The sequence below is a fragment of the Phycomyces blakesleeanus genome (genome assembly GCF_001638985.1).
Source record: "Phycomyces blakesleeanus NRRL 1555(-) unplaced genomic scaffold PHYBLscaffold_22, whole genome shotgun sequence".
NCBI lineage: Eukaryota > Fungi > Mucoromycota > Mucoromycetes > Mucorales > Phycomycetaceae > Phycomyces > Phycomyces blakesleeanus.
In genome coordinates, this window is record NW_017265155.1 from 976,554 (window position 1) to 1,001,081 (window position 24,528).

Below are 24,528 nucleotides of genomic sequence, written 5' to 3' on the forward strand. Positions count from 1 at the left end.
GATGAAAGTCTCATTATCAACCTAGAAAATGAACTTACTTATTTGTTGAACGTCTATATTTTCTGGTAGATGGTAAAGTATTAGCCGAAATTGAGGCTTATCTACCAGAAAATAAAAAACGCGATAATTTACCAAGTCGTTTTGAAAGTTGTTTCAATTTACAAAACATTTCTTTGAGAAAAAAGCTAGATAGTTATAATTTTATTCTCGTGTATGAGATCTGCGAAGATGAACTTCATATTTGTTTTTTATAGACTGAAAGACTTGTAGAGAGCATTGATATGCATCAACCAAAGTCTGACCATCATCTTCAGTTATATACTGTTGCATAGTCAGTAGATCTTGGTTTGCATACCAAAGTGTTTGATTGATGTCAATACATTGCTGTATAAAAGCAGATGTACGACTGATAGTTGGTGTGATTGTGGCTGTTTCAGAGGTAGAGACTGACTGTATTACGTTTGTACTTGTGACAGAAGGTGGAAAGAAGTAGAGAGATCGGTTTGTATGCATTTTAAGCAAATACATATGCTTACAAGGTTTATATCTTTGCTGATAATCGAAGCAGATGCAGGAAATAATCAAGTTTGGCTCTGCAACCTGAATGACATATGCTGTATTTTCATTTACAAATGACCGAACTTGCCAATTTACATCTTCTGCAGTACCAGAAGCAACAATCATCATTTCCCTGTCATCATCATCGACTTCTTCAGCTTCCATCTCACGTATTCTTTGTTGTCTAGTAAAAGAACTCATTAAACCATTGTTTGACATGACGCATTCGTATTCTTGTGTGAGATAATACTCAACATCATATACTAAAACAAAAACAAGCTTATCAAGTCTCTTGTTTCTAGATCTTTTCATGAAAACTGTTTTTAATTGCTTGTGCCAGGACTCGATATAGTTATTTGTGAGCATATGGGAGAATTGTCGTTCATGGTTGTTGTGAATGAGTATTGATTACTGCTGAATCTGAGAGTAAGACTGAAGGATAAAATAATATCCTCAGCTATTCCAGTTAAACGGATCTGCCTTTATGATATTATCTAATACACAGATCATCATACACATAATTGATTATTTATTATTATCACCATGACATGGGATATACAAATACATATACATTATATATATGGCACCATTATATTTCATCTACATATTTCTTTTATTAGACAAATACTTAATTGAGAGACTACAACTACAACTATTTAATATTATGAAACATTATCCGAGTGTCTGGGTCGGAATAGTAAAATATTACCAATAGCATAAATGCTCTTCTTTACCAAAACTCTCGGATTGATCTGACTGGAGAAGTATCATATCAATTGGTCTTTCCGGATCTTTCCAGAACAACAATACTCCTGGAAGATGACTCATCGTGATAAAGATTACTTAAGCACACACTGAATTACAAATTAGAAAAACATATAAATATCAGTAGATAGTTCCGTGTAGAAAGACAATCGAATTTTATTATTCTTTACTTTTCTTTTGAAATAAACAACCTACACAAGTTCTCACAAATTCTTTTGTCTATATTATATTTTGCTTTATTTTCTCCCCACAACAATGATATGCTCTACTCCAGATCTTAAACTTTGCTTCTGTGCACTAGTTTCTTTCAAAGTAATCCAAAAAGCTTTCTTGGTCGTCAAAGTCTTCTTTAAACTGCACAATTTTATGATGAAACTCGTCTATGTCTTCATAAATAATCTCTTGCAGAGACTTCATCATCACACCACGTAAAATTCGTGCCTCTGATGATAAGGATCCAGGAATCTTCACACTGACAGATAACTTTTGGTTTCATTCTTGGGTTACATGAAAGATGCAAAATTGAATGGGTGTTGCAGGGAAAGTTGTCTGAATGACGTGAACGTCTGCTGCACAACAATCAATAGTAAATTGCTTTGGGTCAACAAGCAAAAAAGATCTCTTCAAGAACTGCAGCCACTGCACAATGGGGCTTACACCTCAATCATTGGTTACCATAAAGGCAACAGACCATCCTCTACCAATATCTTCATCACGCATCAAAAGGGTATAAAGAATCTCATTTACGTTGCTAGAGATTGCATGAGTAGCATCCAAACAGAAACAAGTTGCGGTTTTCATTTTTTCTTACTGAACGAGTGACATAAAACCATATGCAAAGGCTGATGGATCTGGAGAATATGAAGTGTTTGCCTTAAAGATGTTGAAGTTTAAGGCAGGAAGTTTGTTGTTCATCCAGATTAAGAAAGAAGTCATTTGGTCTTTGTCAAGATGATACAGCTTTTTATTGATCTATTACAGAAATATATTAAAGTAAATGCTATAAGATATATTATTTTTAAAGCTTACTTTGTTCATCAAATTCCAGATATCATAATAATTAACTTTTCTTTCAGACTTTCTACCATATTAATCTACAGCTCTCAATATATCAATTCTAATTTAACTAGCAGATTTTGACGACTGTTCTAATTGCTGGGCCAACTCGTGAAGATATTTCTTTGCAAGAGGAAGGGTGCAAATGTCACTACACATATCACCAGGAGTATGCTCTGCATAATCTTTTATAACAACAAATTCATAAAACTCAGATGTCTTAAAGAATCCTTTCACACGAAGAAGAGCAGGACACTTGTTTTTCTTTGTTTGCTTTTGAACCACATGCAAAGCTGCCTTAGATTCATAGGTTCCCCAACGATGACAGGAATACTCCTGAGAAAAACACAGCTTAATACCAGTTGCTTTGGCTTCTTCAGCAGTAATGTTGGTGGGTTGCTTATTGGTGTTGCAAATTATCTACTTGACTGCACAAGCTTCCCCAATCTCTGTTAAACATTCTTTCTACTCAGATGTTTTTACTCTAATACTATTTTCTAATCTAAGTGTCATTACTCCTGGAACAGAAGAACATTCGAAGGCTTGGGAGATTGTTGCCAAAGTGTAAATGGTTTCGTTAGATTGAGTGTTGTTGATTGACATATTTGATGGGAGTATGTATTTTAATAAATCGCGTAATTTAATGGATATAGAATATCTGTTTCAAATAAACAATTCAAAAATAAAGAAAAGGATTGGCAGTCACCATTTTGGCTAATATTTTATCATCTACCAGAAAATATAGACTTTCTATTTGTTTTTTTGATGAGTTTTAATTATATGGGGGGTCTGCTATTTTTTCCCTCCACGAGATCGAATTGAACATATATTTGTGGCTTTTACAGATAGACATTTTGAAGAGTGGCTTTTAATAAAAGAGTTTTTTTTTAATTGTTTCTCCCCCCCCCCCCTTTATTTTACAAAAAATATCAATACACCTACTATGTTCAACATCATTTTTACTATGTTCAATATACAGAATGCATTGGTTAATTCGCTCATCAAAGAAGTAAAGATGCTCCCATTAGATACTGTAGTGTCATTTAAAGCCAACCAATGGCTCGATTGTCTCAGTCGTATTCAAACCCTTTGTTCAACAAAGTGGATAAAAAAGAAAGACCATAAGATAAGAGGGTTGGTTTTTGGCGAAACAAGATTATGTCATCATGCAGGAGAATATACCCTGGATTGGAGTGTCTGTTTAGCTCAAAAGGACTCAAAGCATTGCAACTATGCTGTCATTCTTTATATCAAGCAGTATGTCGACAACCCCAACGTTGTTGACTTTTGTATGAAGAAAGATCATACAAATCATGTTCCTGGAGAGAGTTCAAATATTAGAACTTTGCCTTTGACTTCTGAGACTGTTAAAATGATTGAGAATCAGTTGAGAGGAGGAAGCAATTTTAGAAACACTAGAATTTCTGTCCTTAGACAGATTGAAGAGTGGGGTACTGGTGTTAGAAAGCTCAATTATGAAGACGTATATAACAGAATGAGAAAGGTGTGTAAATAAATATGAAGAAAATGCCTTCTATAAAAAGTGTTAAATAAAGATATAGTTGAAAGATTTGTTATACAGTCACAATAAAAAATGTTTCGACCTCTGAGCCCAAAAAATGCATGAGAGAAATCATGGCATGTATTCAACATGCAACTGCTCCTCAGTAATAAAAGCTAAAGCATTCAAACTTCAAATAAAAGATTATATATATGTTTATTATTGAAATATAGAAAAAAATAAAAGATCAATATTTTGTATGACCTCCTTTGGCCTCAATTACAGCCTGGCATCGATGCTGCATGCTTCCGGCCAAAGTTGACAAAAGTTCGAGACCTATCCTTTGCCACTCTCGTTGCATTACAACCTTCAGATCTTCAACATTGTTAACACTGGCCCTCTTGTCACTCATGTGCCTCTCGAGAGCCCACCAGAGATGCTTGATGGGGTTGAGATCTGGGCTTTGAGCGGGCCAGTAGTCAAAACCTCCGATCTCATGGCTATCTTTCCACTACCTTGAGTACGACCCAGTATGACAGCTGGCGTTGTCCTCTTGGAACACGAAGCTCCTGTTTTGTTCCCGCAAAAGATTTTGGAACCAAGGGAAGAAGTTCTGAGCCAAAGTGTTCACGTATTGGTCTTGGTTTACGTTACCATCTAGGAACACCAAAGGGCCAAAACCACTGGCCCAGAAACAGCTCCAGATCATCACACTACCCTTCCCCCACTTGGTTCCTTTGATGATATTTTCTTCCTTGAACCTTTCACCGACTTTCCTGATAGCTCTAGCTCCTCTATCATTATGCTCAACTGTGAACCGTGATTCATCTGACCACACTACACCTCTCCACTGGTCATCTGTCCAATTTACATGCTCACGGGCCCATTCCAGCCTTCTTTTCTTGTGGCTTTTGGTTAAAGCTGACATGTGAGCTGCGATATATGATCCGAAGCCCAAATGCTTCAGACAACTGATTATTGTCTTTCTGCAGACAAATATCTCCATGTTCTTTAAGGAAGCCCTTAGCCTAGAAAATGAGGCAAAGGGGTCCTTACAAACTATTTGAACAAGGTGTCTTTCTGTCCTCTCATCAATCTTTCTAGGTCGTCCGGACCCTTTTCTTGGCTCGGGCAATCCTGTCTCGTCCACTCTCTTAATGATGTACTTGACAGTTGACAGACTCATGCCAACCACCAATGAAATCTGGGTCGCCCCGTAATTTGCTAAATGCATGTACATGATGCATCCGTATTTATAGGGATCGGTCTTTTCATATGATCCGTGAGTGTTTTCTGATGAATTTGCATCTTGCATTTTGGATTTGATTAATAATATTGGGAGAAAACAATGTTTTTATTTTTATTTTTTCGATTTTTTCAGGCATTTTTTGTGGGGATCGAAACGTTTTTGATTGTGAGTGTATATGTTTCTTTCCGATGAAGACAGATCTCTGGTAATCTGGATAAATGAGAAGCTGCCATCTCAGAACTATTGTATTTTTACTGCAGAACTTTCTTCTTTCAATCTCGTTTTGTCATCTTTTGCCTTTGGGTTCCAATCACTCTCTCAAATTGCGTTAATGACAATATCAAAGTCTGTTTGCCTTGACGCTACTCATGGTATCTCTGTAAGAAGCGCTGAAGTCCTGTACTCTCTTGTTATTTGGCATCCTGAGACAGGAAAAGGCATATCAATTGCCTACATGATTACCAATGATCATAGTTCTGCTTCTATCAACCAATGGCTGGCACACCTTTGAGATAATAGTCATTTTATGTCTACACATATCACGATTGATTGTAGCATTCCTGAGGTCAATGCTATCACAGCAGCACCACCTCAAACAGCAATCCATTTTTGTGAGTTTCATGTTCTTCGTGCTTGGTAGCAAAATTAAATTGGCTGCTTTATATACCTCAAAACAACTTAGTGAATATAAGCAACAGCTTAAAGACTATCTGAAAGGCATACTTTTAGAGTCAAGTGAGCAATACTTTCTGAGATAAATTCAAGAATTTAAACAGCAAATACAGCAAGAACAGCAATTCTTGAATTATTTTGAGCAAAGATGGGTTGGAAGTGACGAAGTCATAAGAAGATGGGGAAGACCCTATGTGACCCAGCAGCACTTATGATATCTCACCAACAACTACATCAAATCGTGGCACAACCAGCTGAAGACAATTTATCTTAACCGTATATGCATAAGAAGACTAGACTGTCTGATCTTTATTTTGACTAACGATGTAGAGTTCTACTATGAGAAGGAAGTGGAGAGAATTCACATAAACAATGAAAGAATGGGGCCAGTTGAGAACGAGCTTTCTTGACACTCTTATGCTGCCTCCCAGATTCAAGAGGACATACTCCCTGCTATAATTATCAGCCTGTCTGGTGAGATTAGAAACAGTATGAAGAAGTCTGATGGGGAGCAGAAGATCAAGTCGTTCACATCAGATGATTTGTAGTATAGTGTGTTTGTAATCAATAACTTGATTCAAATATGCTCTTGCCCAAGCTTTTTGATTTAACAAATTCCTTGCAAGCATGCATATTTGTTGAAGAGATTTGTCAGTCTTGACTGTGCTTACTTTTTGCAACTAGATCAATATTGCTTGCAATTGCAATTACCCGATGTGTCAGTAGCAGAAGATGAGGAGATAAATGTAGAGGAAGAGAGGCTCATGGAGGATGAAAGTGAGAGAAGTGGCCAGAATATATTATATTCTTAGCAGCAATTTATAGCAAGTGCATTGACACTTTATCATCAAAGAAAAGATATGGAAGTAATGATGAATATGCCAGGAGTTGACGTTAGAAAAGTAGATTTGATGAACAGCATGTTAGAAGAAGTATAAAAGCAGTTGGATCTCATCAGAAGTATGAACCTGTCACTCTTTAGAAACTTGAACACACAAAGATAATAAAAAAACAATATTATTTATTAGAATATATTTTGAAAAAAAAAAGATTAAAAATGCTAAGGAAAAAAATATACAATTCTCTAAAGAAAAAACAAAAGTAAGATCTGAAAATACAAAAAAAACAAAAGTAAAGGCTATCACAGTCTTTATATTCTATGTTTAATTCGATCTTGTGGAGGGAAAAAATAGCAGACCCCCCATATAATTAAAACTCATTGAAGGAACAATGTGATAATCCAGATACTCGGGTGTTGGATTTATCACATATAAGAACATATTCATATTGGGATAGCGTAGTAGCTATCATCTTGTCAGTATAAAATATATATAAATGATTAAGTAATCAGCCCAATAATTATTACAGTTAGTACTGTAGATAATATCTTAAAGATTGTTAAGATAATTATATCATACTGCTGGGTAAACTGTGTCAGATCGATATGGAGCTAATTTAGTAGGAAGTCCTAAAGCTTTAGTATAAAAGAGAAAAGAATAGCTAAGAGCTAAAAAAAATACAATTTATGACTTGATGTCATAATTGTAATACTAACACTAGGTAAGCAGTAAATACACTCTAATAATCAAATATAGTAAAAGAAGAAAGCCTTAAGAAACTAAGACGTAATGACAAGAGCAGATTGTGTTTTCTTATAAAAAGGGACACTTTTTATTTATGAATAAAGACAACTGATATACAGTCTCAAAGTATTCCTATACATCTCTATTATCAAATATATTTTTTTCTATTGTTTTGTATCTGAAATACCACAAACAAATAAGTAAGTTCAAATTTAGCCCCCCTCTATTTTTTGGCCATTTTAAAACACCGGGTGGCTTAAAAACATTTAGAAAAAAAAGGAGGAAATGTAACTGCTGGAAATGCTCTAAAGCTTGACCAATTTGGCTACATTTATAGTGAATTTGAGCATCTTCTTATTTCATCTTACAGAGAGTTTGAATTTTAAAAATACTATAAACAAGTTGTTGTATCCAACATAATTGTAGATTTAAATTAAAAGTACAGACACTCAATAAATACGTACATTGAGTTACCGACAACTAGTAACGATACTAAAAGATATACCTTCCCTTATACAAGGAAATTACGTAAAGAACATACTAAGACAAATACTAAGACTCTAGTCAATAACACTAAAAACATAAGAACTAAATCATAGAAGATAATGGTAGAGAAACAGACATTACATGATATCATCATATCATCACCAAGCTAAATACAATGTCTATATAAACGCACAATACTAATAGCAATAGAACAGCATCTCTTTTCTGATTCTTGCACTTCTTCTAATAAAACAAAGTCTCACCGTACTCTCGTCTGTACTCGTTTTATTTTATATCTTATTTTTACCTCATACATAACACAAGTGATAGTCTTTACTTTTTAGTAAATGTCAGAATTGTTTTTGTTTATATTAATAAACAAAAATATTTTTCTTATAAGTTAAACCTTTTGATAATATATTATTTTTTTATTATCTTTGAGTATTTAAGCTTCTAAAGTATAAAGGATTCTTGCTTCTATATTTATCCATCAATTGTATAGCATGTGCAAGTGCTCTTTTCATCTCTTCTGCATCTGTTTGGTCTAAGTTTGAAACTGTCTTCAAAGTCTGTAGATTTTCAAAACAATAATGTATTGTTGGAGAATATGCTGCAATTTTATTGAAGACATGTGTAAATCTACACTCAACAACACATCTTTCCTCTATTATTTCTCCTACTTTGCCTTCGTTTTCATTTGTATAGTCTTGTCTGCTCAACTCTACTCGTGCAATCTCTCTTCCCTTGAAAAATCCAAAATTCAATATCACAGTAGCATTTAAGCAAGAATGAATGCTTATAAGGGATTTGGCGAGACAAGAAGTTTGGGCATATACAGTCTTGTATCAAATTGTTGTTGAAATTGATAGTATACCATTTATCCTGAGTAATAAAAGATTTTATCTGACATTCACTATTATAATCATCCATGCTATTACTAATCTCATTCAGAGGATTGAGAATTATGGAAGGAAGCATGTCATCTTGGGCCTTTGATACAGCAAAAGAATTTCTTGACAACTCATTTTCAGTGGGTCCCATTTTACTATTATTGAAATAGATGCGCTCAACTTTCTGTTCATAAAAGAACTCAATATCATTTGTCAAGCTAAAGATGAGACGATCTAATTTTCTTATGTGTGTGTGACCAAAGTAAGTGGTTTTAAGTTGATTGTATCATGATTCAACATAATTATTTGTTACATATCTTTGGTGTTGCTGGCTAACATAAAGGCGCCCCTATCTTCTCAACAATTCTTCGTTTTTTGTCCATTTCTTTTCAAAGTATTGCAGAAATTGAGGTTGATCTTGGATCAACTGCTTGAAATCATTGATAGCTTTTAAAAATGTTTCTTTGTCTGACTTGATGAGAATCTGGCTCAAGTAGTTTTTCAATGCAATCTTATAGTTTCCAAGTTGTTTTGAAGTGAAAGACGTGTTTAACTTAATCTTACTGTCAAGATTATGTTGTCATATGCAAAGAACGTGAAAATCACAGTAATGAATTGCTGTTTAAGGCAATGTTTCTTTGATTGCATTGACCTCTAGAATGTTGCAATAAATTGTGATATTCATTAGTGCGAAACCACTCTTGTTGCAAAGATGATAAAACCAATGGTGGATTGGAACAGCTGTCTGATTGTTGATTATCATATATGCAGCAGGGAAGCTTTTTTTGTCTGCGGATAGCAAGTGACTAAAGTGTATAATACTTCATAATTTTGGGATGAAATACAATGTGCGGCATCAAGGCAAAAAGATTATAACATTCTCATAATTGACACTTGTGCTGGTGATTTGAAACCAATGGCAAACTGTTTTTTAACATTGTTGTAGACAGAAAGATTGATATCAAAGATGCAATAATTCATTGATACTAACTTCATGTTTAACCAGATAGAAATAGATGCATTTTCATCAGAAGCAAACACATACAACAAAGTAGTCATCTATTTGATGTATATAGTATTTATTTAATTTAAAATCTTTATTGTGTATTCATTGACAAACCTTTCTCATTGTGTTGTAAATTTCTTCATAATTAGGCTTTCTAGCACCCACACCCCAATCATTGATCTGTCTCAACACAGAAATTCTGGTACTTCTATAGCTGCTGTCACTTTTCAACTTTTCTTTGATTATTCTAATTGTCTCAGAAGGCAAAGAAAGTGTTCTGATTTCCTTTCTCTCACCGGGAACATGGTAGACATAAGCTCTTGTTTGGCAGAAAGTGACAACATTATGGTTGCTAATGTACTGCTTAATCTGCAGAGCAGCTGTACAAGAACATGTCTTTATATCCTTTTGAGCAATGTATGTCTGGCATTGAGATTCATATTTTCTAGCACGGTGACATTTTCTTGTTTTTCTAAAAACTAAATTTGTTTTGATATATTTATGTTTTTTGTTCCACTTTGTTGAACAGAGCTTATTAATTCGCGTGAGACATTGTTCCTGTTCACTAGCTTTAACTGATATTGTTGTATTTAAAAGAAGAACCTTGATTTCTTCTAAAGACGAATTGATCAAGAATTGCCGGACATTGGAGATATCATAAATAGTGTTGTTTGTATTGTAAGACATATTAAAGTATATTTTTCAGGAAGGAGAAAAAAGTGTTTGTTAAAAAACAATTCCCAGATGTAGTATAAAAAAGCCATCAATTGTTATTAAATTTAAAAAGCTAGAACTGCATCAGCTACTAATTCAAACTCTCTGTAGAATAAAATAATGGGCTTCAAATTGGAAGATAATCTAGATCAGAAACAACAATTGGCTGACAAGATATTGTCATGCCTGAATTCTTGTCAGCCAATCAGGATGATGATTACACAGAATTCTCTTTTGAGAACAATGACCAAAGTGATTTTTTTTTGCTCACAAAAGAATTAGAAAGCACATAGCTTAACAAAAGTAGAATAGAAACCGAAACAGACATTTATAATGGCTGGGTAGGTTTAGAAAAGATATAAAAGAGGATATTATTTTATTCAATAAAAGTTGTTTATCTTTCTATCCTCTTTTTATTCTTTTATCTTTATTTACGATTCACAGTGGGTCTGACCAATTTTGGCTGTGTTATAGCATTGGAAGAACAACCCAGATCGAAAACAGCAATATTGGGCATAGCAAAAAATTGTCAAGTCTCAATCTGGTATTTTTTTCTAGCACTTGTAACTAAATCGCAAAATCAATACGACTGGGAATCGTCAAGTTTATGAATAGTTTTTAAATAAGAATAAAGATGCTTTTTATTAAATGTATTACTTGACTATTTATACAAAATGATAATTGATTTCTGGCTAAAAGAATAGCTACAATAATATGTCTTAGATGCTTGTTGTCCAGTAATATCTTCTACAAGTATATTCACCATCTTAAACATCTAAAACATATGTGAAAGACCAATTAGCAAAGTCAAGATCTTTTATCCTAAAAAGTCAACCATTACTGGTTGCTTATAAATCCTGATTTTGGTTACCAATGTCAACTCTGACAAAATTGTCGTTCCTGATCTGGGATGGTCTTCCTTTTACTATAGCAAAGTCAAAAGGTCAAACCCATTGGGGATCGGAGAGTATATGTAAAATCGAAGAGAGGATAAAAGGTGCTTTTTATTAATAGGAATTGAATTGTCTTATATAGTTTTCTAAACTAATACTGCACATTATCTGCAGTAAACTATTATACTCTATTTAATTACAAGAGAAGTCCTTTTACTGTGGTTGATGCTCAGAAGATGTTACTGTGGTTAATCTTTACAAGACATTACTGCGGTTCGTTATCTATGAAGTATCTTTGACATACAGAACTGCTGCGGTCAATTATCCCGATTTCTCGGATTCATCAAAATAATGTCCGACAAAATAGCCAGATACTAATTTTCTACATGAAAGTAGACAAAATATGCCACAAGTGTGGATTGAACACACGACCTTTAGATCTTCAGTCTAACGCTCTCCCAGCTGAGCTATTGCGGCACTTCTCTTTTATATTAGCTTTACATTGTACAATTTTAAATATTTTATAGTTTGCATCTATACAATTCTATTATCAATCCATCCAAAATATTACTTCAATGATTTCATCCATTGTCAAACATGACGCATCTACCCTTCCCACCACCGCATCCATTGTCAAAAAAATTTTTCCTATCGTTCCTTCCATTTTATCACCGATTTTCACTTTTTCTCTGCTGATTGCTGCCATCTCAAGATCATTACCAAACATATCGCAATTGTTGTCTACTAATTGCATGCAAAGTCTGTCAGCCAAACTTGTGACGTTTTTAACCAGTATGCAGTCACAGTTCAATGCACTTAACGAATGTATAACACATTTGGAATCTCTTGCTGCTGAAAATTTCCAATTGCATGCTCAATTAGCTAATGTCCAGCAGGAGAATGCCGATCTCAGATCTCAATTATTACAAAACAATGTGACTGGTTCTGTTTCCAGCTCTGCTTCTCTTCCTGCACCCCAGTCAACTGCAGATCTTGGAACTGCTGCCTCCACTTGGGCTACCAAAACAAGCTTGATTCTGCCAGCCAAGACATCTCAAGTTCCTTCTGCCTGCCAGATTGCTACATCTCAAAGACTGTTCTCTGACAAAACTGGTTCTAATGGTTTTGAATATGTTTATATTCCTTGCTCACATCGTATTATGCACAGTGAAGTGTGCCGCTCTCTCCGCATTCTTGTTGTTGATACTGGTTGCTTGTTAGATATTAATTTTCCTGCTTGTGAGGTGATTGGCGTTCTTGTCCATATGCAGTATCTTGAGGAATTTAAGTCCCAATTAGTTAGCGCTAAGATCTCTCTTGTCAACAACTTTGATACACTTGATTCTAAAAATGTTGCTGATCTCAAGTTTGCCAACTTGTCTGTCTCTGGTCTTGAAACCCAGGCTTTGATTCTCCAAAATGCCCGCTGTCTCCAAGCTCGCAAGTTTTTGCATTCTCACTTGGTCCTGCCAGTTGCACACTTCTTTGTCCAGTCAGGATGGATTGGACTTGAGGAAATTCCTGTCCGACTAGTAGCTGAGCACTTTGGTGATGCTCCAAACAAAAAATGTGCCCTTGATGCTCTCACTGCTATGATTGAATGAGTAACCTTTCAATAGACACTACGGCGGAATGAATGGCAGTTGGGCCAAAAGTAGGCACATAACTGCCATTTTTTTGGTCGAAACCCAATAAAATCCCCGCCATTTGTTGTAAGATGGTAATGTCATTTGTAGCAATTTAAAAAAGTAACATGAAAACACTTTTTTGTTGCTGTACAATATTCTCAATACTATAAAAAATGTTTGTAAGTTGTAATGACCACTTTGAGTATTGAAATATATGTTTTATTGAATATCAAAGATGTCAACAATTATTAAGATTAATAATTTTTGGAATGTGTGAACAAAATGGTAACATAACTGCCATTTTTTTTATTTTTTAAACTACGTTTTTTTTTAGATATTCTTTTTATCTTGATGAATTGACAATTTAATTTTATTTAAATCGCGTAATGGCATATAGAGCATATAGGAAATGAAGAGAAAAGCATAAGGTGTATAGAGAATAGAAAAAAAACTGAAGTATATAAAGAAGAAAAGAAAGACAGGGCATATAGAGATTAAAAAAAAACATAAGAAATAGAGAAAATTAAAAAAAGAATATAAGATACAAGAATGATATAAAAAATATAAAAAATATAAAGATATAGAACATATAGAAAAATAAGATAAAAATAAAAAGAATTACAGAATGGAAAGATTGCCTTTAGTAATGTGCATGTTGTTGTTAAAGATATAATAGGGCACGATTACATAAAACTGGTTTCTATTCGGTGGGTATTGGACCAGACCAGCTTGATGACAAATGTCATTTATACTTATAACTGCATAAGTCGGTTGCGTTTGGTGGCCTAGTGTATGGGTGCTTTGTGACTTTTGTTTGACAATAGGTACTGATGAGTCATGGCCAGCCGCGTCATATTCCTTCATGACCTCCACAAAAGCAAAAAAGTGTGGGAAGCCATAGAAATCTACATGCTGAAAGTAGAACTGTACTGTACTGACGAGCCAGCTGTGAACAATTATATTACATTTGCTAAAATAAATAAATAAATAGAATGTAAGCAACTTTTGATTGTATATCAAAAATATTATACTTACTTTCAATAGGGGCAAGTAAACATCATGTAATGGTTGCCACGGCTGGTCTCGTTTTTCTTTCTTCGGTACATGCATGAGGAATATACAGTCAAGTCCATCCACAGACGTGCAGCTACAACAACAACAGAGTCACCAAACTCGTGGCCAGTCAAGCCTGTTGTTCTCCAGTAGTATTTCAATAAAGCTTCCTTCACACTAGGGCCGCCTACACCTTCCACCAAATCATCATTCAAATTAACAAACTGATGAAACGGCTCCCACAACTGCGCACCACTAGGATCATTAGGAAGGTCCATGTAGCTCTCTCTTCCATATGGCTTTGGCCAAATGAGGTTGATTTCATCACAGATGCTGATTGCCATGCTGGTATAATTGTGAATTGCAAATTGCTCAACGAGAAAACTGGCATTTCGGCCACCCTTTGATTTGGACTTTATCAATTTTGAGAAGACACCAATTACTCTCTCCATTGAGCGAGTGGAGTAGCATCGCAGGGGGCCTTGCTGCTTGATGATATAGGGTATATGGACCAGGTAATGTTGCACTGGTCAGAAAACACTACGAGACAGGGTATTATTCTGGACTTGTTGGTATAAAAACGAGTGCCAGTGCTTGAAGTATCTATTATTAATATTTAAAAAATAGTAACAATCAGCTATTTGTAATGATAATATATGAGACGTATAATAACTTACGACTCCATCTCATCAAGCAATTCTGATGTCAACGTCCATTGCAAGGCAAGTGCGCAACCTTTCACGAGAGATAATAGAGCTGTTTTGACAGCCCTATTTGGTAAATAAGGCACAACCAAAGTGGGGACAAGATATAAGAGAAAGTCAAGCCAGTCCACTGCACGAGTATCATCAATCTTGGCAAATATGTTGTCAAAACTGCCTTGAAATAAGGTGGGTATATATTTTCGTGAGCTGGTAATACAGTTTCCAATTGTTACAAGGTCTGCTCTTGGTATATGAAAAGGGTATTTGGTGGTATTGAGGGTATTGTCTAGATGGGTATAATAAAATTTGGTTTCCTTTGTGAGGGTGACGGTAATCAGGTCGTACACAAGCTTTCTAATCCCTCTTGCAATTAAATGAAGTTTATCTAATGCAAAAAATGATGATTCAGAGAAGGTTGAGAGTTGGGTATATATGCTCGGCTGGTATATGTTCTTCGAATATTACAAGCAGTTATTTAGTATAAAAAAAAGATGGCTAATTGAACATTTGTATACTTACAGGGTTGCCTACTTTGAAGTCTTCCAAAGGTCTTAACCGGGCGGAAATGTCATCAAAGTACATGCCATGCCGTCTGTTAGTAGGGCATTTGCCTTTGGTCTCACAAAAACGGCAACCAAATAAACTTATATGGGAACCAATGTGGGCCATATCAGCTACAGCTGGAATATCGCCAGAAGCAAGCAGAAGATAGACCTTGGATCTGCAAAGCTCCACTCCATTGTGCTTGACAACCAAGCCATGTGCCTCAAGATCTCGCAATTCATTGATGATGGATATAAGAAAGGAGTCCAAATGAGTTGGCTTCTTGGGGCCAGGCAAGATTGCCAGTTGCAAAAGGTATTTGTTGGTATATCTAAGTATTTTATTAGTAATTTTTTTTAAAAAAAATGTAATAATAATAATAAATAGTAATAAATTAATTAATTACCTGATGGATGGGTCTAGGTTGAATATTATGCAATAGATGATGGTATATGAGTTTTTGCCTTTCTTTTGATTAACAAACCCATTGGTATAAAGCCCAATGGCAATATCATCAGGATTGGAGAACAGGCCCTGCTGCACCAACTGCTTGTAATTGTCACCATCAAAAATGTCAGTTAGCTGACCAGCTACAGATTCCCGGTTTGCTCTGTAACAGAGGAGTTCTATTGTGGCTAGATCTGCCAACATTTGAGAAAGCATATCCCCAACTGACATAAGTTTCATACTGGCGGCTGGTGTCTGACTTTGATTGGGATTAGTCTTATATCACGGTTTGCCACAGTCAACACAAGATTCCTGGTCGTCATTAATGCCATACAATCGACAACCACTAGAGCAGACATCATACTCATGGCTCTTGACACTTGACTTTGACTTGAGCAAAGCATCAACAGTTTTGCCATGACTGATCTTAGCCCCAGGTTCTAAAAAAAACAATATCACTACATGTTAGTGATCTGGAATTAAAGTACAAGGTAACAGAAAATATAATATTTTACCCATCATTATATCGTCATGGTCTCGGATGACAGTGTTTATAAATTGAACAATGTCTCTATATGCTGCTCTAGCAATTCTATGCTGTAGCATCAATTGAGACAGATGAATACTCATCAACTCGGCCTTGGTAAAAGTATTTGTACTGATTTGGCTGCTGTTGTAAATGTGAGCTTCACCCTCACTGTCCTCAAAATTACATGCGCACTTATATGAAATAGTATTATCAAGCTCCATAGACTCCATAGTATATTCTGTAATACATTATTTAGTAATTAAAAAATAAATAATACAATTACAGCTCTTTTCATTACCTGAATTGCTAACAGATTCATCTTCATTACTAGTATCATTTTCGTCATGGTACATGTCAACATCATCCAGAATAGACTGGTCAATTTCAGTCATTGTTGCTGAATCTCCTCTGTGAATTCTCTTGTGGTTTTGCAGCTTCTGGTAGTTATCAAAAAACAAGACACATTGATCACATTGGTATTGCTGTGTAGATATTCTATCTCTCTGCTGGCTGGCATTGGAAGAAGACATATTGGTTGGGTTGGTACGTATGTAATATATAAAATAAAGCTGCGAAGAGGATTTTGGTGCTATTCATTAAATGTAAAAGACATCTTTATATACTCTTTATTTTTTAACCAAAATGCTTGCGGCTCTTTTTCTTTTTCTCTCTCATAGTGATGATATAGCAATAATTACAGTAATGTCAATGCTAGGTGAAACACCTGTCAGTAAATAATTCCCATGGTTGGAAAGATTCTTCTTCATTAATAATTATGATGTAAGTTAAAATACTTCTTGGTTGACAAGGGGGTACCATTAAAAGAGCACCGGTGAAACAGACACGTACTCTTTACTTGTGAGCGATTAGATATTCTTTGGGCTTTATAAAAAGGTATATATATATTTAGGATAATTAATGACCAAATAATTTATGTTTTTTTTAAATAAATTATCAATTACTCTCTAATACCAAAGGCAAAGAAAAACAGCCTTCTAATAATTAACAGTTAAAAAAAAAGTAGTACTGTCTAAACACATTGGTAGAAAAGACATATTTATATTATCTGTGTTGTACTAATAATATTTTTGAGATAGTGAATATATATTTAGCTAATAGCATTATTTTCTTGTTTATGTATAAAACTTAAAGAAATAGATATAGATAATGAGGGCTATAGTCTGATACTCTTTTACTGACATCATCAAGATAAGCACTACTGATCGAAAGGGGTGTTAATTGAAAGTGCCGATGTGAGTTAAAGCACACCTTTTTCAAAAATGTACGGTTTCAGTCAAAAATGCCTCTTGGTAAATAATAGTAATGACAGTTAAAATTATTTTTACCTTTGATGACAGCATCAATCAAAACGCGTTTTAGTCGATAATGATAATAAGTATGATATGAACTTGAGTATCATAACATTTACTTTAATGTTGATAAAAAGGGGCTAATTAACTATATGATGTTCAGATGTTATATAGCTACTGTAGAGTATATTTAAAGTTATAATTTTAACTGGTACAGGGTTTTGTCATCGAGAACTTTAACCAAATTTCATGCTATATCTGCAATATGTATAGAGTTATATTATTATATCATATACTTTAAAACATTTAATATGTAGATGGTGCAAAGTATGAACATTTATACATATAATATTGATTTAAAGTCTAATTCATTTTATCTTTATATTTCTTACAGTTTTGTTGTGTCGACACAAAAAGACTGTATCATGTTCACATGAGCTACTGCAGACAAATGCAGACAGGTGCAGACAGGTGCATACAAATGCATAAACATCCCTTCTTTTATATGTTTTGTTTGTACATCTGTCTGTATCTTTTTCATATAAATAGCTATCAATTGCTTGTAATAAATCGTTGCCTTTCTCAAACTCAAATCGCTCTTATTCTACTTGTCTAAACTATCACCTTTTCTTTTCAACTCACTGCTTATAGCTAAAAAAAACTTAAACATGTCCGATATTAACACAACTCTCCTCAACTCAATTCAAAAGATTGAGATTGATCTTGCTGAAATCAAGCAAGCATTGCGCGAGCTTCAAAGGCAATTCAGCAATCAATTTGCGCCAGCAGTCAGTGCGGAAGATCTAACTACAATGCAACAAAGCATTATTGAGCAGAGGTGTAAGTCATATATATTCTGTGCTTAGATGTTTATTTACTTTATTAATATTGTCATACATTTTTTATAGCTCTTGAGCGCATTGCCAAGTCTGTGAAAAGAGCCCAGCTCACAGAGTGCCCTGATCAGCTTGGTAAGCAAGTAATCAATACTGGCGGCGAGTTCAAAGAAAAAAACGAAGCACAAAAATACAATCTGTTGCTTCAGATTCTTCACGAGCAGGACTGGAAGGCGCACTGCAAAGAAGTTCCACAAGGGCAGCCTTTGCCCCCATTAGTCCCTCTTTCAGACCATGATTTGACAGTAAAAAGACTGCATCTCAAAACATTAGGCCGTACGGTAAAGCATGATATCATTGACAAAGACTATCCTGCGGCCTCAAAAGAATGGAAGAATATCCCAGAGAAAAACAGGGAATACTATATGATGCATTTGGAGAGGTTGGCGAAGAATGGTGGATTGCACATCCACCAATGTAAAAGAATGTGGTGTGCAAGAAGCCTTCTTCGGGAAAGCTTCAAGAGCGACAACCAGATGCACAAGAGAAGAATGGCAGAGAAGAACAAAGTAAGTTTATCAATTAACAAATCTATATATTGTAAACTTTAATTAACATCGTTTCCTTTTATTATGCTATAGACACAGCAAGACATAAGTGATTCTTCGCTTTCTTCTCCTGATATGTCAGAAACTGGTGATGTTGAGTCGCCCATAATGGCAGATGTGCTGTAAGTTACTATTGTTGCTTTTTCTCATGCGCTGTTAATACAAAACTAATATAAACTTCTTACTCTTTATGTAGGTCTCCTCCACCCACAGCAAGTGTTGAGCCTGCTTGCAAGAGAAGCCGAAGATCGTAGTTTGTCTGCTGTGATTGGCCGAGTTTGATTTTTTTAGTCTGTCTTTAGTGCATTTTTTTTCTTATCTCGTCATTTTTCTTTTTATGTTTTTTATTCCTTTTTTCTTTCATATAAAAAATTTATCGGCCTCTTTCATATGATTGCTAATGTTGTGATTACAAGAATTTGAAGCTAATGTACAGCATCTACAATTCTGCTATATTCAAATATAAATAGTATATAGCCTTTTTTTTGAGAAAAAAATTAATAGTAATATTTTTGTACTGATATATTATACTTGGGAGTCGTTCTATTATATGTAAGTATATTGAGTAGAATAAACACGTTGAGCTTTCTAACAAGATGCTCATTCCAGTTGTATGAATCAGATTCGAATTAGCTTCATGTTATATGACTTGAATCTTTGCTCAAGTTTTTCTTCTTCTACGATAACGACTTTTTATAGTGCTTATGTTTTATTGCTTTTCTTATATATAGATCTTAAATATTAATACATTCTTTAATATATATATATATTCTTAGAGTAAATGCTTATTTTACTGAACAAGTAAGCATATTATATAAAGGTAAGCATTATAATAATATTATATCTATTTATTTATTTTAAGTTTTTTCTCTAATATTAGTATATTTGTAGAAATTGGTAAAAAATAATAAGTGCTATCTAAGATATATTAGAATACCCAAAGTATATGAAATACAATTTGAATAGTACTGTTTTACTGCATATGTTTTGCAGTAGCTAAACAGAACCATTTTTTATTGCGAGTGGCCGATGGAATTGTTTTTTCATTATTACTATTATTATTATCATTTTCATTTAATAAAACATGCATTGAAATAAAGATTCAATTCAATTAAACCCGATTCAATATTGTATAATAAAAAACAGACCATTCTGTTAAAGCTGCAAAGGAAAAATAAGAGGTTGTGCTAGAATTGAAAGCAATAGAACAAAAGAAAGAATGTCATAGAGGAAAGAAAGGACGCTTGATTTTTTTTTGAAAAATGGTAACAGTCCTGTTTTGGCTTTTTACATAATAAATAACTGCCATTTTTTATTATAAAAAAATGGTAACAGTGCTTGTTTTGGCTTTTTACATAATAAATAACTGCTATTTTTTATTAAGTAAAAAATGGCAGTTATGTTACCAAAGTGGTAACATGTTACCATTTTCTCCGCCGTAGTGTATGTAAATGCTAGAAAAATCTAATTTTTAGTAAATTGCTTAAAGATTCTTGTATATCTGCGACCTTTGATGTAGAGCTGAGCATTGAACGCTTGCTACGGAGAAGAAAGGGTTAGAACAAAACAACTGATAGTACCTAAAAAGTCAAAGAGACTTTTATACCTGTGAGCCCAAAAGAATATCAAAGCTTTGATCATTGGCTTCCACTGTAAAAACATTATGCAAATATATAGTAAGTAGATTTTTTGGCAGATTTATATACCTGTCCCCCCCCCCCCCCCCGGATAAACAACTCATATTAATTGTGGACCTTTCCTGTAAAAAGACTAGAAAATATAATAGCTAGTAAGTAAAGGTTCACATAGTCATGTATATCTTTAATCCTTAATGAAGATTAAAAACCCAATTGCTGGCTTAAACTATAAAAAAGCTAGACAGAATAATAAGTGATATGTGAGTACTAAATGAGATCTGTATACCTCGGGCACTAGGTAGATAGTAAAACTTTGGTAATTCAGTTTGACTAAATAAAAATTACTTGAAACAACAAGCAATAAGTAAACGATCAGGTATGTACATATACTTGTTACCCTAGAGGACAGTAAACCAGAATCGATTGGCCTTGGCTGTGTAAAATTAAAAAAATAATAATTAATTAATAAATAGTAAAATAATACTTAAAAATATTTTTTAAACCTATGGCTTTAGATGGAGAGTAGATGCTTATTATTTAGCATAAACATTAATGAAATTAGAAAAATCAAACAAGCGTTATGCAAAGGCTAAAAGAGAATTGTATACCTGTAACCGTGGATGAAGAAGAAATCCTTGTTCTTTGACATGAGTGGTGAAAACACTAGACAAAAAAAAACAAGCGATAAGTAGAAACCCAAAGAAAAGTATATACCTGTCATACTGGATGGAGATCGAATCCTTGATGGTTGCCCTTGACAGTAAAAACAATAGACAGATAAAAAAAGCCAATAATCAACGGCCCAACGAAAAATATATATCTGCAAGTCTGGATGAATATCAAGTTCTAGTTCTTCGGCCTAAACCGTATAGGCACTAGACATATAAAACTAAAAGTTAGTAAAGACGCAAACATATTTGTATACCTGTCACTCTGGATAGGGCTCGGATTCGGAATCATTGGCATAGACAGTAAAGGCACTTGACAAAAAAAAAGACACATTAAATAAAAGCACTTGTCAGATTTGTATACCTGTAAAACTTGATGAAAACCGGATCCTTGAGTGTTGAATTTGACTGTAAAGTCACGAGAAAAAATACAGTTTGCAGCAAGTCAAAAATCAAAGAGATGTGTAACACTATATCCCAATATGGAGACCGGGTTCTTGCTCGTTACCCTTGACTGCAAGGACACTAGAGAAACAAAAACAATTATAACTAACGGCCCAATAACATTTTTATATCTGTAATTCTCGGCGGATACCAGATGATTGGTCGTTGGCCTTGACTTTAAGGACAGTAGAAAATTAAAACTGACAGTAAGTAAAATCCCAAAGAGAAGTGTATACCTGTAACACTGGACGGATATAGGATCCATGATGACTGGCTTGGACTGTGAAGCCAGTAGAGAAATAAAGCCAACAGTAACTAAAGGCCAAACTAGATGTATATACCTGTCGCACTGGAAGGAAAACAAATTTTTCATTGTGTAGCCAGATCGTAAACACACTAGGCCAATACGAAAGAAAGCATGTAAAGACAGAGAGAAAAGTGTGTACCCGTAACCTTGATTTGAAATCAGATCTTTGATATTTGAACTTTAAGGAAAAAAAAACACTAGAAATATATAAATGACAGTAAGTAAAAGCTCAAGAAGACTTGTTTACCTGTAGTCCAAATTTGAGTTTTGATCCTTGCTGTTTGGCCTGGAGAGTAAAAACAATAGTCATATATACTTCTAGGCTAGTAATGGCCAAGAACGACTTGTATACCTTCCATAATGGATGTATATTTGATCATCGTTCTTTGCCATCAAAAGAAAGTATAAATAAAGAGTATAGTTTGTTTTAAGTAAAGGTTTAAAGGAAACTTGGTTAGCTATAACAATTCATGAAAATTGGATCCTGATAATTGCCGTGGATGAGTAGACACTAGAAATATATAAAATCCAATGAGTAATTGCTTATCGAGTTTTTGTATACCTATAGCCACGGACTGAATCCGGATCCGTGAAGCATGATCTTGATGGATTCAACACTAGAAATAAATAAAGCCGAGTGTGATTGCTTATTGATTTTTGTTATACCTATAACCATATAATGGGAGATCAGCACCTTGAAGCTCGACCTGGATAGCCAGAGACTAGAACTAGATTAAAATAATGAGTATATGCCCATAATGCTTTTTATACCTATACCCATGGCGGGGTGATGGGAATCTTGATGCTTGACCTGGATAGCTGGAGACTGGAGATATATTAAAATAATGAGTATATGCCCATAATGCTTTTTATATCTATACCCATGGCGGGGAGATCGGAATCTTGATGCTTGACCTAGATAGCTGAAAACTAGAAATGTATTAAATCTAGCAAATATATGCCCATACCATTTTGTTATACCTATAGCCATAGCTGGGAGATCGGAACCTTGATGCTTGTCCTGGATGGCTAGAGACTAGAAGTATATTAAAACTAGTGAGTATATGCCCATAATGTTGTTTTATACCTATAACCATGGATTGGCGATCAGAACCTAGATGCTTGACCTGGATGACTGAACACTAGACATATATTAACGCTAGTGAGTATATGTCCCTAATGATTTTTTACATCTATAACCATGGCAGGGAGATGGGAACCTGGATGCTTGACATGATTAGCGGAACACTAGAAATATATTTAAAATAGTGAGTATATTGCCATAACGTTTTGTTATACCTATAACCATTGACGGGAGATCAGAATCCTGTTGATTGACCTGGATGATTGAACACTAAAAACATATTAAAACCAGTGAGTATATTTCCATAATGTTTTGTTATACCTATAACCTTGGCTGGAAGATCGCAACCTTGACGCCAGACATCGATGGCTGAACACTATAAATATATTATAACTAGTGAGTATATTCCCACAAAGATTTGTTATACCTATACCCATTGCCAGGAAATCGGGTCCTTGACACTTGACCTGGATGGCTGACACTAGTAATAGATAAAAGCTAGTGAGTAAATGCGCATATGGTTTTGTTATACCTATGACCATAGCTGGGAGATCGGAACATTGATGCTTGACCTGGATGGAATGGATACTAGAAATATACAGAAACAAGGGAGTAATTGCTCATCGAGTTTTGATATACCTGAAAACCGTGGACCTTGATCTGAAAACCGTGGACCTTGACGTGAACCTTGAAGCTTGACCTGGATGGAATGGATACTACAAATATACAAAAACAAGTGAGTAAATGCCTATCAAGTTTTGATATACCTGAAACGGTGGACCTTGACTTGAACCTTGAAGCTTGACCTGGATGGAATGGATACTACAAATATACAAAAACAAGTGAGTAACTGCTCATAGAGTTTTGCTATACCTGATAACCGTGGACTCTGATTGGATCCCTGATGCTTGACCTGGACGAAAGGCACTAGAAGCATACAAAAGACAATGAGCATATGCTCCTCGAGTCTTGGTATACCTGTGGCCCTGGATGGAAACCTGTTCTTGATTGCTTGACTTTGCCTGAAAAGTCCCTACAGAAATATCAAAGACAGTGAATGATTAATCAACGAGCCTTTATATACCTGTAGGCCTGGATAGAGATCTTATTTTTTATCGTTGACCTTGTTTGTCAAAAGACTAGACAAATATAATCTTCACAATATGTGTCTTTGATGAATATAATATACTCCTTGAAATATAGTAAGTCCTGTCAGTTTATCTCTTGCTTCTGAGTGTGAATAGGCTTTGGATGGATTGATGGTCAAACCAGTGTTGGACCTCAGTATTTCATTTTTGCTGTGTACTGGTTTTGACGTATTGTCTTATATCTTGCTACTGACTGTTTTACATATGAT

The 24,528-nt window shown here is 34.6% G+C and overlaps 11 protein-coding genes and 1 non-coding gene across 12 annotated transcripts; 4 read left to right on the plus strand and 8 right to left on the minus strand.

Annotated features, from left to right (window-relative positions):
- Nucleotides 1-201: 201 nt before the first annotated feature.
- PHYBLDRAFT_172662 (hypothetical protein) lies at nucleotides 202-924 on the minus strand (the record flags this gene model as incomplete). The annotated part of the gene is made up of 1 exon (XM_018436842.1): nucleotides 202-924. One exon carries the CDS (start codon nucleotides 922-924, stop codon nucleotides 202-204), a length of 723 nt encoding a protein of 240 aa, XP_018287457.1.
- Nucleotides 925-1,620: 696 nt separating this feature from the next.
- PHYBLDRAFT_172663 (hypothetical protein) lies at nucleotides 1,621-2,982 on the minus strand (the record flags this gene model as incomplete). Its single annotated transcript, XM_018436843.1, has 6 exons — nucleotides 1,621-1,806; nucleotides 1,999-2,074; nucleotides 2,135-2,295; nucleotides 2,353-2,404; nucleotides 2,465-2,799; nucleotides 2,863-2,982. The coding sequence occupies 6 exons, from the start codon at nucleotides 2,980-2,982 to the stop codon at nucleotides 1,621-1,623; spliced, it is 930 nt and encodes a 309-aa protein (XP_018287458.1).
- Nucleotides 2,983-3,322: 340 nt separating this feature from the next.
- Nucleotides 3,323-4,050, plus strand: PHYBLDRAFT_66617 (hypothetical protein; the record flags this gene model as incomplete). Its single annotated transcript, XM_018441666.1, has 2 exons — nucleotides 3,323-3,887; nucleotides 3,962-4,050. The coding sequence occupies 2 exons, from the start codon at nucleotides 3,323-3,325 to the stop codon at nucleotides 4,048-4,050; spliced, it is 654 nt and encodes a 217-aa protein (XP_018287459.1).
- Nucleotides 4,051-4,288: 238 nt separating this feature from the next.
- PHYBLDRAFT_66616 (Homeodomain-like DNA binding domain-containing transcription factor) lies at nucleotides 4,289-5,195 on the minus strand (the record flags this gene model as incomplete). The annotated part of the gene is made up of 2 exons (XM_018441665.1): nucleotides 4,289-4,493; nucleotides 4,807-5,195. The coding sequence occupies 2 exons, from the start codon at nucleotides 5,193-5,195 to the stop codon at nucleotides 4,289-4,291; spliced, it is 594 nt and encodes a 197-aa protein (XP_018287460.1).
- A 109-nt stretch (nucleotides 5,196-5,304) lies between these two features.
- PHYBLDRAFT_149815 (hypothetical protein) lies at nucleotides 5,305-6,016 on the plus strand (the record flags this gene model as incomplete). The annotated part of the gene is made up of 3 exons (XM_018432341.1): nucleotides 5,305-5,602; nucleotides 5,685-5,765; nucleotides 5,895-6,016. 3 exons carry the CDS (start codon nucleotides 5,305-5,307, stop codon nucleotides 6,014-6,016), a joined length of 501 nt encoding a protein of 166 aa, XP_018287461.1.
- A 2,285-nt stretch (nucleotides 6,017-8,301) lies between these two features.
- On the minus strand, nucleotides 8,302-10,453 carry PHYBLDRAFT_172667 (hypothetical protein; the record flags this gene model as incomplete). The annotated part of the gene is made up of 6 exons (XM_018436844.1): nucleotides 8,302-8,439; nucleotides 8,551-8,665; nucleotides 8,745-9,002; nucleotides 9,123-9,323; nucleotides 9,638-9,819; nucleotides 9,881-10,453. 6 exons carry the CDS (start codon nucleotides 10,451-10,453, stop codon nucleotides 8,302-8,304), a joined length of 1,467 nt encoding a protein of 488 aa, XP_018287462.1.
- A 900-nt stretch (nucleotides 10,454-11,353) lies between these two features.
- PHYBLDRAFT_172668 (hypothetical protein) lies at nucleotides 11,354-12,977 on the plus strand (the record flags this gene model as incomplete). Its single annotated transcript, XM_018436845.1, has 3 exons — nucleotides 11,354-11,453; nucleotides 11,610-11,689; nucleotides 11,901-12,977. 3 exons carry the CDS (start codon nucleotides 11,354-11,356, stop codon nucleotides 12,975-12,977), a joined length of 1,257 nt encoding a protein of 418 aa, XP_018287463.1.
- Nucleotides 11,778-11,850, minus strand: PHYBLDRAFT_t201. The gene has a single exon. It is a non-coding gene; the product is annotated as a tRNA-Phe (tRNA).
- Nucleotides 12,978-13,619: 642 nt separating the features above from the next.
- On the minus strand, nucleotides 13,620-15,340 carry PHYBLDRAFT_172669 (hypothetical protein; the record flags this gene model as incomplete). The annotated part of the gene is made up of 5 exons (XM_018436846.1): nucleotides 13,620-13,971; nucleotides 14,106-14,542; nucleotides 14,621-14,657; nucleotides 14,732-15,210; nucleotides 15,278-15,340. The coding sequence occupies 5 exons, from the start codon at nucleotides 15,338-15,340 to the stop codon at nucleotides 13,620-13,622; spliced, it is 1,368 nt and encodes a 455-aa protein (XP_018287464.1).
- A 363-nt stretch (nucleotides 15,341-15,703) lies between these two features.
- Nucleotides 15,704-16,807, minus strand: PHYBLDRAFT_172670 (C2H2-type zinc finger transcription factor; the record flags this gene model as incomplete). Its single annotated transcript, XM_018436847.1, has 4 exons — nucleotides 15,704-16,007; nucleotides 16,035-16,188; nucleotides 16,264-16,515; nucleotides 16,576-16,807. The coding sequence occupies 4 exons, from the start codon at nucleotides 16,805-16,807 to the stop codon at nucleotides 15,704-15,706; spliced, it is 942 nt and encodes a 313-aa protein (XP_018287465.1).
- Nucleotides 16,808-18,255: 1,448 nt separating this feature from the next.
- Nucleotides 18,256-20,031, plus strand: PHYBLDRAFT_66610 (hypothetical protein; the record flags this gene model as incomplete). The annotated part of the gene is made up of 7 exons (XM_018441664.1): nucleotides 18,256-18,427; nucleotides 18,496-18,992; nucleotides 19,065-19,153; nucleotides 19,228-19,281; nucleotides 19,808-19,851; nucleotides 19,923-19,928; nucleotides 19,964-20,031. The coding sequence occupies 7 exons, from the start codon at nucleotides 18,256-18,258 to the stop codon at nucleotides 20,029-20,031; spliced, it is 930 nt and encodes a 309-aa protein (XP_018287466.1).
- A 464-nt stretch (nucleotides 20,032-20,495) lies between these two features.
- On the minus strand, nucleotides 20,496-24,126 carry PHYBLDRAFT_172672 (hypothetical protein; the record flags this gene model as incomplete). The annotated part of the gene is made up of 21 exons (XM_018436848.1): nucleotides 20,496-20,570; nucleotides 20,638-20,681; nucleotides 20,955-20,998; nucleotides 21,066-21,101; nucleotides 21,383-21,421; nucleotides 21,594-21,648; nucleotides 21,845-21,861; nucleotides 22,017-22,265; nucleotides 22,335-22,373; nucleotides 22,650-22,704; nucleotides 22,754-22,815; nucleotides 22,859-22,913; nucleotides 23,069-23,116; nucleotides 23,175-23,229; nucleotides 23,279-23,335; nucleotides 23,394-23,441; nucleotides 23,500-23,540; nucleotides 23,599-23,669; nucleotides 23,744-23,887; nucleotides 23,939-23,993; nucleotides 24,045-24,126. The coding sequence occupies 21 exons, from the start codon at nucleotides 24,124-24,126 to the stop codon at nucleotides 20,496-20,498; spliced, it is 1,371 nt and encodes a 456-aa protein (XP_018287467.1).
- Nucleotides 24,127-24,528: the final 402 nt, after the last annotated feature.